The sequence below is a fragment of the Pelodiscus sinensis genome, chromosome Z (assembly GCF_052426305.1).
Source record: "Pelodiscus sinensis isolate ZL-2025 chromosome Z, ASM5242630v1, whole genome shotgun sequence".
NCBI classification, from domain to species: domain Eukaryota; kingdom Metazoa; phylum Chordata; order Testudines; family Trionychidae; genus Pelodiscus; species Pelodiscus sinensis.
Genome location: NC_143085.1, coordinates 35897289 through 35910950, shown reverse-complemented (window position 1 = coordinate 35910950; position 13662 = coordinate 35897289). Strand labels below are relative to the sequence as shown.

The 13662-nt window shown below is 38.7% G+C and overlaps 1 protein-coding gene across 2 annotated transcripts in view; it reads right to left on the bottom strand.

Moving 5' to 3' along the window:
- The window catches only part of KIAA1671 (KIAA1671 ortholog), a 191553-nt gene that overhangs the window by 138232 nt on the left and 39659 nt on the right, over positions 1-13662 (bottom strand). For both annotated transcript variants that reach the window (XM_075898867.2, XM_075898866.2), the window contains exons 2-5: positions 12672-12798; positions 10276-12040; positions 8933-9026; positions 2485-5694 (exon numbers count right to left, since the gene is read on the bottom strand). In XM_075898867.2, the coding sequence (XP_075754982.2) occupies positions 2485-5694; positions 8933-9026; positions 10276-11987 (5016 nt within the window). In that variant the 5' untranslated portion in view covers positions 11988-12040; positions 12672-12798. The remainder of the gene's footprint in view (positions 1-2484; positions 5695-8932; positions 9027-10275; positions 12041-12671; positions 12799-13662) is intronic.

The window sequence follows — 13662 nt, the reverse complement described above, 5'->3', positions numbered from 1 at the left end:
GCAAAATGGCTTGGGTGTAATTATGTAATTAAGGGTGAGTTTCCATTAGCAACTGGTGGTCGGTGGAAAGATTTGCATGAGCCAGGTGGTCCACGGACCAAAAAGTTTGAGAACCATTGTGCCAGAAGATGAGTGCTGCCTGGAATGTGGCTCTGGGGCTGGGCAGTGCCGGAGGCAGCTGAGGGAAGAGGAAAACACATAAGAGCACTCTCTGCCCCAAAGCCACATTGGCTTCTGGGTGTCTGGGTCTCTGGCAGGAAGGCAAGGGCACTACAGACCAGAGCCCCCACAGAACCCCGCCCCTAGCAGGGCTGGATGCCCAGGGTTATCCACCTACCCACTCCTCACCCATTTCCCTGATACACACATACACCCCACACAAGCCCATGCTGGCAATCCAGCACTGCACTCTCCACAAGATTGGAGCCGGAGCCAGCACCAGCTTCCTGCGGGCAGGGGGAAGCTCCGTGCCACATCTAGCTTCCAGGGAAATACGCGTGCTGCTCCTCCCCTCCATACAGGAAAAGCTGAAGTAGAGCCCAGGGCAGGAAACTAAGTGGGGCACACAGTGGAGAGAGCCCCTCCTTCCAGGACAGGAGGGTTAAATCTTGGCACGCCACTTCGGAAAGATTGTCAACCCCTGATCTAGACAGTGCTCGGTCCTGCCATTAGAGTGGGAGATTGGACTTGATAACCTCTCAAATTCCTTTCCAATTATAGTATTCTATGATTTTGTTAGGGGAACCCTTCATAGAGTTTCCTCTGCCAACACTTAGAATACAGCAGACTACAAAAGTGGTAGATAGAGAAGAGATTAGGAGAGGGCAAGTAGCAACACATCAATAAAAAAGTTTTTCTCTTCAATGAATCAAAAACCCAGCTCAGCTGAGATGCCAATTCAAAACAAGTCACATTTCCTAATTTATAAAGTTGTGAACATAAATATTTAACTACTAGTGCCTATAGCATTAAGAATGTAATTTATAAACAATACTTCTACATCAAATGAAAGCTGTAGTTTAATATGATTAGTAAGTAATTTGCAACTTTTAAAAAGATGCTATACAGGCAGTCCCCAGATTACATACAAGATAGGGACTGTAGGTTTGTTCTTAAGTTGTATTTGTATGTAAGTCTGAACTGGTACATATTTTGGGGGGGGACTGGGAGCTGGAGTTAAGTGGAAAAGACCCTCATTCTCATACAACTTCCTTATTCTAAGAAAAACACATATTGTTTTGATATGAAGGTTTTTTTGGTTGATATTTTAATTAAAAATTGATCATAACTTTCAGTGTTTCATGCTATATCCAAATCTTCCTTTTGGGGTACCTGAAAAATCCCAGTTATTCATTTAATAGTCAGAATCTTTGTTTTTTATAACTAAAAAAAGTTTATTCAATGCATATTACTGTTCCAAATAGAATTTGCTACAGATGGTTCAGTGAAATGGGTATTAAGTGTAATCAATAGTCATTGGAGAGCACAGTGAAATATTGATACAATCAAAGCTGTTGTTGTATTCTGCTGAGCAGAAAATGGAAATCCCTTCCTGTGAAGTGTATGTGTGAATCTATCCACAGGATTAATTTTCAAGAAAAATTCTGTGTTGGGAACAGGAGTTTAGCCCCAGATGGGTCCTCATTGTCCACTCACCCACTTTGCAACCAGACCCATCCCCTCAGGGCTTCCCCTGCTCCGCTCCAGCCAGTGTGTGGGGTTGGGGCTTATCCCCTCTTCCCTTCTGTCCTGCTCCTCCCCATTCTTGCCCACCCACACCACTGGGTAATTTTTCAGCTTCACCTCTGCCAGGCTGGAAGGGACTTGTTAATTTCACGTGACGCTAACAAGATACTTGCAGCTCTAGTGCTGAAGAGGGAAAGAGCTGTTGTTCCCAAGGTGGGGACTTTAACACAATGGGTCTCACTGCCTGCTGCACCTGCTGCTCCTGCTGTTCCCTAGGAAATTAATTTTTCCACTCTGGAGTGCCCCCTTTTGGCTGGTGTCTTGTTCCTCCCCAGCAGACCCGCGTCCTCCGCGGTGAGAAAAGCCGCTCCGCGTCTCCCTGGTCTGCTGAGGGGAAGCACCCCCCGCACCGCCAGAGGCAGCGACAGTGGGGGAGGCACCCCGCACTAGCTGCACCCCCCCCCCCCCCGTTTGTAACTAGGGATCCGACGTAAGTCGAATTGATGTAACCTGGGGACTTCCTGTATATCTGCTATTATATTGGCTCCTTAAGGAAATATCCCCGTAAAGTGTAAAACTATGATTTTTTACATTAAAAGAGAAAGGAAGCAAGAAGAATATAAAGGCCAAATCCTCACCTGTCATACACTTATACTGGTACCAATATCAGCAGATTTGCACCAGGTAAGAGTCTGACTCAAACACAGAGGCAGTAAGATGAAAAGTAATCATGACAAAATATCTTCATCACTTTCACAATTATAAGAGGTGCTCTATCAAATGCTACTTTATAAATACCTTTTTGTCTTCATGGGAGAAAGATTCCTTTTTCAGTGGATTTTCTTCACTTTCCAATGGCAAGCTTTGCCTAGATTGGTGCTGGTCCCTTCTTTCTTTTGCTTCTTGCACCTGAGGAATGCTGCTTCTTGCTTTAGCAGATCGTCTCTTTTCTGAGTACGATCGTTTTAAATCTGGCAGTGCATTTCCAAAACCAAATGTATAGTCATTCCATTCAACTTTGCTCTTTCTATAAGAAAAGTCATTTTCATATGAGGTTCTGTTTGTATTCTCTTTGTTCTTATTTACAGAGCTCCTCGTTACATTTTTGTGCCAGTCATTGTCCACAGACATCTCTGGGAATTGCTGTTTTGTGAACAAAGTATTCTTTAATAAGCTACCACCACCCTCAGAGGAAGAATTAGAAGGCAAATTGACTTTCAGTTTTTGGTCCACACTAACAGAATTTGCAGGCTGTGCCTTGTTATTTGTATACTTCACACTTTGGTGCCTTGATGTTAAATGTTCTCCTTGTTCCTCATCAATAATAAATGTTTTTTTTCTGGTATCAGTACGCTCAGCTGATGAATTTATAGGTTTGTCTGAAAGTGAACTAGGCTTTCCCCAGTGGGGAGGACTAAATTTTCTATCTTTGGACTTCTGCTTACTCCATTCTTGGCTATACGACTCCAATTTCTCTTTGCTGTTTTCATGTAGAGTTAAGTTCTCAGGCCTGTGGTGTTTTTCTCCACCGGTACCTTGTTTCAGAATACTAGTAGATTGATCCAAGTCCTTCCAATCTTTCCAGTTATAACTGTGTAGGGTTTTATCAGTCACATTCCTTTTGTACTTTGACTTCTCCCAATAAAACATACTTTGATCATCAGAGAACGAGTCATCTTTTTTTTCTTGAATGTTACTGGCCTTCAAGGATTCCTTTTTATATTCTGCCATAAGAGCATCAATATCAAGAACTCTAAATCTATACTTATCTTCAGTCTTCACTCTGAACACATCACGACTGTTTTCCCCAGACTTCTTTTGTGTAGGCAGTTTACTGTCTTTGTGTAAATCACTGGAATATAGTGTGGATTTTGGCTCATAGTATGAGGAGACTTTTCCTCGAAAATCTTTAAAGTCAGTTTGAATAGTATTTTCCAGGTCCTGTTTTAAGAGGAAAGCATCCACATCTATAATTTTCTCTCTAGCATGATCCAGCCCTCTCTCACAAGACCTACTGTTATCATCCTCTCCAAGAACTAGATGAGTTTTTTTTAAATTTAGAATATCTTGTTCTTCATCTTTAGCCCAATTCTTGTTAACACATGCTTCTAGGGAATCATCTTTACAATGAGTACTCAGTACATTTTTATAGGGTTGCTGAGATGTAAGATTGGACCTTCTGGAAGAACCAGAATTCAGGTTAATTGGTGCACTTTCAATCTCTGTGGTAATCTGGTTATTTTCATTTGCATTAACTGTACTAAGAGAGCTTTTTTCTTTTTTGTTATCAGGAATCTGATATGTAACTGCAAAATAAGTTGCCTTTGGCTCTAAGGGTGAAACCTGCTTCTTCAAATAATCATCAGGACTGACTGAAACTGTTTGGTTCTCCTCCTTTGATTCTATCCCATCTTTGTTTCTTTTACTTCTATTCTTTATTGCACCTTCATCAAATTGCAATGAATCTGTTCTAAGCATTTTGATACTCTCTTGAGTTAGCAGATTAACTTCTTCTAGCTTAGGATAGTTCTGAGGCAAGGTCTTCCTTCGCCATCTTTCTGCAATTTTAATGTCAGAAACACTACTACTGGTTCTTCGAATTTTTTCTTCTGGCTCTACTAATCGCAGTTTTGTTCTTTCACGTTCAAGAACAGCAACATTAAAGCCTAACTCTTTTCTTACACATTTTGAGTCTGGATATTTCCTTAATCCAAAACCGCTGGATTTCTCTTTATCAGCAGTTACTTCTGTGCTAGGATGCTGGTTCATAGAGGGTTTACACAACTGGCTTTTTCCAGACACTGTAATCTGACTCTGATGTTTATTGGCACCAGTTGAAATCACATCTTGACCCAAGTCAGCTATGGATTCATAGCCACCTTTTCTAAATGGTTTTATACTAGCTCTTTCAGAAAAGTATTTAGTCATACTAGAGCTCTCTATTTTATCTGAGAAAGATATTTCATTTTTCTCTCTTTGCATTTCAGGATGCAGTTTTGCCATTTTTTCATTTGCTGATCTCACATCCTTACTTTTGTTTGTAGCAAAAGATGTTCTCTCAGTTACAAACACCTGTTCAGTCTGATTTTTATTCAACTCTGTAATTTGCTCATTGAAAGTACCTTTGTTGTGAAAGATATCTTTAGATTCTCTAAAAGTAAACTTTTTAGTGCATGTTTCCAACATGTCTTTAGTTTCTGAAATAAAACTACCCTCTTGCAATGGGTCAGTTTTATTTTCTAGCTCACACAGCTGATCAACATGTAAGACATCCCCATCAGGTTTTTTCTTCTCTTTCACAGATGATTTTCTAGTTCTGAGTGTCACAGCCTTATCTTCCGGAACTATTGTAATAGCTTCACTAAGTGCTCTTTCACCAAAAGTCTGAATGATTTCATATCTTGGCTCTATTCGTTGGTAAATTAGAGAGTCCTCTATATTCTTTGGAGTGGACTTTTCACATGAAGAATATTCTTCCACTGGAACTGCATGGGCAAGTCTCTTGTCTTCATTTAGAGAAATTGTTTTCCCATATTTTTTAGCATCTGCTACATATCCTGACACATCAGACTGACTGTGATACTCTCTTTTTGAACTAGTTTTCTCCTCTGATTCTTTTTCCATCCAAGATCTTCTATTATGCTCTGATAATGTCGCAACATCATATTTGCCTTCAAATTCATTAGTCAGCTTTCGTGTAGGATCAATTCCAGAGTGACCAGCAGCAACAGTATGCCTCTGAACATTGTGATCAAACATGGTGGCTCTGACAGTTTTAAAATGTGTCTTTTCTGCAGGAGTGGTGGGTTTTAATTTTTTTTCAGGGTTACACATGGCTGACACAGAATTTTCATTCGGCAAAGAGAAATTTTCTCTGAGAAAGCTTATTTTTCTTTCAATCTGACCAGATTTCTCTAATATTTTTACTGTCTGTTGTGGTTTCCACTGATTACCAACAGCACAGGACTCACTACAAGCTGTTCCAGGAGGAGGCTTCATCTCCTTACTCTTAAACAAAACAAACAAACAAAGCATCAACAATTAGAAGTTTAGTTTAAAAAAAAAAATAGATGAATTGCAACATATTATCTAGTATGTATTTATGTATTATACGCATAGGTACATGTACACACACACACACACACACACACACACTTATTCTTCTTTCCCTAATCAAATTAACAAACAGATTCAAATATTGGTGTAAATTTGCATACCCCAAGATAGGAGCTCTTTGGATAGGAATTTCTTACCATTTGATTGTTTTGATGTAATAACAAATTAAAATTAAATGCATGCAGGGCTGAAACTAAGGTTTTTTGCACCTGGGACAAGCTACTGAACTGCGCTCCCCCCCCCCCCCAAAAATGATAAAATTCTTATTTTTTTGGTATTATTTTTTAATACCACATGTTAATTGCACATATATTGAGATTGCAAATAGATGATAGTAAAGATATAAATGAAATAATATTTTAAGTTTCTAATTTTGTGCCTCTAAATGTATTGCGCCTGGGGCGACTGCCCCCACTTGCCCCACCCTTGTTATGGCTCTGAACACATGAGTACTGAGATCAGACTTTTATGGTATATTTTAATCTGCTGTGATTACGTGCATCTAAATTATACTCCAGAATGCCAGGTGTCCAAGTGCAGACAATGAGGAAAAGGGCAGGAGGGGAGTTGTCAGTGGGAGGGAGGACAGATTGATGCTGGGAGTGGAGAGGGGAAGGGCATTGGGGGCTGGAGGGGAGGTGCTGGGATAAGGCTTGAAAGAAGGGATGGGCATGAGGAAGGCAGGGATGGAGCAAGTTGTGTGAGGGCACAGGGCATGAGGACCATGGGGGGCAAAGGGTAGTGAGGGGTGGGCATCAGAAAAAAAGAGAGCAAAGGGGACAGGGGGAGGCATCAGGAGGGTGCAGCGGTAAGGGAAGGTACAGGTGCCAGGGAATTCTGGGGGAGAAGCAGAAGGGCAGACACCTGCAGGGGAGGGACCAGCACCAGAGGAGAGAGGCAGGGCTGGTGTATAGAGGAAGGTGTTAGGAGAGGGGATGAGGAGGGGTAGCTCACATGATCAGAGTGGGGCTACTGGAGGAGTGGGCATAGGGGGGAGAGAAGGGCTAGTGGAGGGGGGCAGGTCTCGGGAGGGCTGAGGGCAGTGAGAAGGGCAGGAGTCCAAGTCAGGACAGTAGAGGAGGATGAGGGATTGGGGGGGCAGCAGGCACCAGGGGAGCTGATGGACCAAGGGGAGGAGACATGGCAGCAGAGGGAAAAGGTAGAGGTTTATAAGATATTTATTAATAAAACTTGGATGCCACAGTGGCACATCCAAACAAGCCACATGAACTCTACTGGTGCACAACACAAAATTCATTCTGCTCATGGGAGGAAACACTTAGAGGGAACACTTCCCCCAGCCTCTCCACCTCCAAGTTAATGTCACACACATTGGGTTAATGCAACTGCAGGATAGTTGCATGATGGTGGGTTGGTGGGGGCCAAACTAATCCCTATTGGTAGGAGGATAGTGGGAAAGGTTCTTAGAGGGGTCACATGACACCTTTTATTTCTGGTCATGTGTCCATCTTGCCCCAAGAGTGTTACCTCCAGAGGCCTGGCTAATGGGAGACAGGGGGTGTGGCTAATGTGGGTCAGGGGCGTGGTTAACAGGGCCAGGGGTGTGGTTAATGAGGGTCAAAGAGTAAAGTTTAAAAAAATTCTTTGATGTGAAAAAGTGGGCTGTTCTCAACCCATTTCCTGGGCCTATTTTGATAGCCAGTCCGCCCCAGGCTTACATCCTCAGATCTGTCACTAACTTCTTATGTAACCATGATCAAATCACATAACCTTTCTGTGCCTGAATCTTTCTTTTTAAGAGGAGAACAATAATTGTTCGCAAGGTGTGGCAAGGATTAACTCATTCTTGTTGGGAGTCACTGAGATAATATGGCAACTTTAGTAATGGTTATAAAAAAAATCAGAAATTGCAATTTGAGGAAACAGTGAAGAAGAGTTGATGCTGACTGTGGGGTGAGGTAGCAATTCTGAGCACATTTCATTGTTAGAAAAAGACTAGTGTAAAAGAAAAATTAAGTTTGATAAACAGATTTGGGGGGGCGCATGTCTATTTTCAAAACAGTTTTAGAGAGGTCTTACACAGTATCTATATTCAGTGATTTTACGTACTGTAGCTTTTATTGGAACATTTTAATAGTTTTCATTGTGGGAGTACAAGAAAGCATTGAAAAAGATTAGTTCTAAAATTTTCCATTACATTTTTTAAAGTTTTAATTCAATGAACTAAAAAAAAATTAGTACTATGGAACTTATTTTAAAAGCTTTTAAATCTTTCCTCAAATTGCAATTTCTGATTTTCTGGATTTTCTAACATTTAGTCCTAATATAGGTCAACTGGTGAAGAGAACAATTTTTCACTACCCAAAAAAGTTATCAAAAAGTAAAGTCTGGATTTCTGTGTATTGTTCAATTATTCTTCTTTAAAAATAACTCACTTGACTCTTATTATGAAATTGGCCCTTTTCTTTAAAAAAATAAACAGAAATGTGTTGTGGACAAGAATAAGGCAAGAAGAAAAAAAATTCCATGCCCAAACTAGAGATGTCAAGGACAAAATGCAACGACTATTCAATTAGTCAATATTTAACATCTTTAGCCCAAACATCTGGAGACTCAGGGAAAAAATGCCTAAAGAAACATTGTTAAATGGTCATGTAAACAAAGATTTACAGTTTTAGGCAGAAAAGTTGATTGTGCAGGACTTCAATATTATGCTTAAAAACTATGTTTTTGTATATATTTATCAATTTTTAAGATAGGGCAGAATAAGACACATAAGACACATCACATTCTTTATGCAGAACTGTGTTATCATAGACCATTAGAACTGAATGTTACTTGAAGAACTTGTACAAAATGAAAATCAAGTTTAATATAATGGTATATTAGAAAAGCTTGAATTGATAAAAGGTCCTTCAGAAGTTAATAAGTGTAAGTTGTTGTCGTGATCTATGGTTTTGTACCCATATATATTAACCAAACCTGTACACGATTTCTGAACATTGCCAGGTGGCCTAAAGAAGGCATTACCAAGGTAAACCAATTAGGATTATGCTATTCTTATTACTCATAATGCCAGTTTCTAAATCGTTGCTTTAAATAGTCATATGTGATGACATAATGCTACACATTTTCTAATACAATTCTGTTTGGAAGACCACTTTCTTACCTTTTGATTTTCTTGTGTTTCACTAATAAAGTCACTGTTCAGTTCAGTAGGTTTCTCAGGTTTAATTTCATTGGCTGATCCTGGACTTGAAAACCTGTGGCAAAAATATATTATTTCTTTTACATGTGGATGAAAACAAACAATTGTAGGTAGTTATCCAATTGGCATATTTTTCAAATGCACAATATCTGATGTATTATTTCATTTCATATAATTTTAAATGCTTCAATTTCTTATAAAACTTTTGGAAAAACTGCTTTATTTCATAGAACAAATCTTATCTTGTTTTAATGGTTTATGTATGCCTAAACTTATCAGCAAACAAAGCCAAAGCCTTCATTACAATTAACAAACTAGATATAAGGTCCTAGGGGTAGTTGTGTTAGTCTGTACATTTAAAAACTAGTAGAATCATGAGCTTTCATGGGTAAAACCTATTTCATCAGCTATGCTAGAGTGGAAATAATAGAATCCAAGGTATATATAACAGCTAAAGCAGTAACCGATGCTAATGAAGCTAATTAAGCAGGCTGGATCTACCTTATTCATAGCTTTTGATGTGAAAATGCATATGTCAAAGGCAGGGAAAACTGGCTTTGTAGTACATTAACCAATTAATATCTTTATTCAAAGCCCAGGTTGAAAGTGTTAAATTTGTAAACAAATTTCACTTCTGCAGTCTCTCTCTATAATTGGGTGGTAATGGGACACATCCGAGCTACTTAATCAGGGAAATCAAGCTGAAGCCAGTAGCAGGTAGCCTGGCAGGCAGACTGCAGAGGCTGGTGGCAGGGGACCTCCCCAGGTCTGGGAAATCCCCTCATTTGGGACCAGTCAGGTCTCAAGGATGCAAGATCAGGGAGGTTCAACCTGTAGTGAAATAAAATCCCTGTCTGATAGAAAACCTGATAGAATAGTGTCACTTAGGTGAGATGGATAAAGATCTGCCCTAATTTGCATCAAGCACAAAAGATTTAGAAATATTTTGAAAATAAAATTAAAGCAAATATTAAAGCTAACACAATGGAAGTCACTGAACAAATGAAAATTCAGGTTATCTTTTACATCTTTGAAAATACACAACTGTGAGAGCTAATATTACTCAGACCCAGATTTCTGCAAAGGTAGCATGCAAAAATTAATATTATTGACAGCATACTTTTGCAGTAACTGTCAGGAGAAATGTATTATGGACAGATTAAAAAAAATTATGTTTGAAGAGTACAACTAAGAAACTGTGGTACCTAATATTTAATTTATCTAAACCGTGATATCTAATTTATTTTTTTTGTACTAACTGAAACTTGAAAAGAGTAGTGTTAAACTTCCCTTCCATAACTTACTTCATTAGGTCGGCAGAAAGTGGTCGTGACTTAAGTGATCTTTGTGGATTTCCTAGCTTAACATCTGCATTTTCTGTTGTCAGTGCTCTGATTCTTTGTTGGATGTTCACATTTCTGTTTTCCATCTCACTGGCTGCCAGGAGAGGCTCAGTGTCCATTGGAGTAGCACTGTTTGCTGGCTCAGAAAACAAACTGACGTGTTTTTTAACGCTCCCCCTTAAGGACTTTTCTTTTTTTGAGGAAGCTGTAGAATTTTCACTGACTGAAACTCCAGAAGTTTCCTTTTGATCCAATATTTTCCCCTCCTTAATTGTGTCACTTTTATTATTAGCCATCCCTTTAGTTTTTTCAGAGCCGTACAAGTCCATTTTTTTCTCATCTTGTTCATCTTTAGATTTCTGTTTAGTTTCCCAAGAATATTTTTTATCCTTTGCAGAGTTCTGTACATAATCTTTTGTAAAGTTTGGGCTGATAGAGTCTAAATTTTTTTGAAAGACTTTCTGGTTTTGCTTACTAGGTTTGTTTTTAAGATCAAGAAAGCCGGTGTCCTGACTGTTACACTTCAAATTTGCTTTAGAAAGATCACATTTATTCAATTCTGTTTCTTCAGCTTCAGACCTCATGCCAGACAGTTCTTGAGAGCTTGTACCAGTTGAGTGAAATACAGGTATATTCTCCTTGATCTCATCAGATGGATAAGTTTTCTTGCACAGGTCTTTATTTTCAAATTTGGAAGTTAGATCCATGGACAAAGGCCTTGGTTTTCTCACCCATGATTTCTCTGTAGGAGATTTTTCTTCAGAGACTTCCAAATTGCTACACTTTTCATCTTTTAACAATTCCAAAAAAATAGCAGATACTGGTCTATGATTTAGCTTTTGCTGTACTTCAGTTAATAAGCCAACTTCATTGTTGGCATATTTTCCCAGATCTTTGGTTCTCTCACCTATAGGATCTTCGCATGTAGCTTTTTCTTCACCAGATTGGTGAGGATTCCAGGAGACTGGTCTGGGGTCTGCTGAAAAAGATATTTGTCTGTGAAGACTACCTTCTGGTTTTCTAGAAGGTGGCTGAGATGATATTTCAGGTTTTGCATCACATTGCCATTCTTTTGTTTGTATAGTACCAAGTGTTCTGTGCCCATCAACAGATCTTTTATCTTGAGTTAAACATTCCTTGGATTTTTCAGTGCTAGCTGTTCCAAAAAGAATCACAGTATTTCTGCTGCGACTTGAATAAAAGGCCATATTTGTGACTAATTCATGGTTGTCTTTATTTTCATTTTCAAATAATTTCTGATCTACTAATAGTGGGACATTTCCACTTAACACCTTAGCAGCTGTTATTTCTTCAGTAGGCTTTCCATACACAGAGGACTTGCGGACAAAATTACTTGGTTTGAGAGCTGTAATGGGAGATTTCACAATTGCAAAAGTATCTGAAGGTTTCTCCTTAGAAAATGGCTTTGGAGAAAGCCTTGGTCTTGATCCAGGAGTAGGCATAGTGGCTGGTCTCCAAGTGCTCCCAAATTTGTTTTTTTCTTCAAGAATTATTGGTGCTGAAGAATTGGAAGGTTCACTAGCCTTCTTGCTTATATCTAAAAGAGGACTGATGTATGCATGTTGTGTTTTAGTCTCACGTGTAATGTCATTTACATCAGGTACTGTTGTTAAGGATGCTAAAGCAGAGCTGATCTCTACTCTTGTTGCCATTGTTGTAGTTAAATAACCAACAGAACTGGCAAACTCCAATTAGGAAGTACAAACTATAAAAAAGCAAATGTACACAGTCAGCATAAATAGCAAAGTAGGCATTCACTCAGAATCTAGGTTATAATTATAACTAGAATAATTTAAATTGAATGTTAGATTTCAAATGTTAAATAAGTTAGAATTTCAAATTTCAATTTACAAATATTTGAGCACTTCAGCTATCTAGTTTACAATATGCATCATACAACCGAATGAACTGCCTTGTCTATCCAGTCAGTAAGAGAATATAATGGATTTTAGTATTTTCTTCTAATTGAATAAAACTGTAGTGAATGGTATGCTAAATCAAAAGACACAGTGCTAATCTTAACAGGGCAGACAGACAGCACTATAGATTCCTGTAACATATGTACATTTCTTCAAATATGGAAGTATTAAATTAGCATCAGGAACATTGATTGAAAAGGAACTGAATTCCAATATCACAGTCCCAACTCTTATTTTCTTAAGGCATCTGAGGGGTTAGCAAATGAATATTTAACATAAGGAAAAGTCAGTGAGAACAAGAGTGAATAGACTCTTAAAATTTGATATGGCTGTTATTAGTTAAGAGAACTCACAATTAAAATAAACAAACTAAATATGTTTTCTACATCAAGGCCTCCATGATCTGATAGCACTTACCCTACTTTGCATTGTCTGTTTCAGTTTATATCCTTCTTCAGTTACATCTCTATAAACACTTTTCATTCTGAAAAGTAGTTTCCTTAGAGGACACGAAGTACGTGGGCATATGATCACCACACCTGACCTGTGAATAAACAGAGGACATTCAGACTCTAGAGTGACAGAGTACATACTGTGTAAGGATATACATTGTACACTCCAAGAGGTCTACACTAAACAGTTAGGCAGCTTATGTAGACCTAATTATGTCACTGTCTACACTATAGCCTTCCTCCCATAGATGTAAGTGCCCTACCACATAATAACCCCATCTCCAAGGGAGGCACAAAGCTTATATCAGTTAAGGCAACACAGTGTCTGTGTAGACACTACATTACTTATATTTCCTGTTGTCTGTCTTGTCAATTTCATGGCAGCTTCCTACCATGAAATTGACAAGAAAGATGGGAAACTTTTTACATTCTAGTGTATCATCAATATTTTAAAGCATTAACTATGTGAAACCAGCAGAACAAATAGAAACAATGTGGAGATCATGTAAGGGTGGATGTTGAGTTAAAGTTAGACCAAAACTCAATTCTTGTGAGTGTTATTTGCAGATTCTCAGTATTTGCATTCTCAATCTCTAATTAAATATTGAGCTTTCCATTGCTCATCTCAATTATAGTAATTTATTTTCTATTGTAGAAAACAGAAAATTGTAGATCTCATCTCTGTAACAAAAGTGTATGCAATGTGAGCTCTCTCCCTCAAAACGCCAGTTTTTATTAAAATGGGACTTTTTACTATGAATAACACCAGGCCTACTCTAAAAAATTATATCAATCTAGCTACATCACTCAGGCCTGTGAAAAACGTTGCCCCCTGAATTCCATAGTTAGATCAGCCCAATTCCTGAACTTGGACCCCGCTAAGTCAATGGAAGACAAGTGGATTAAGTACATCAAATGTAAGACCCCATTCCATCAACGAAGGAAGCAGTTATGTA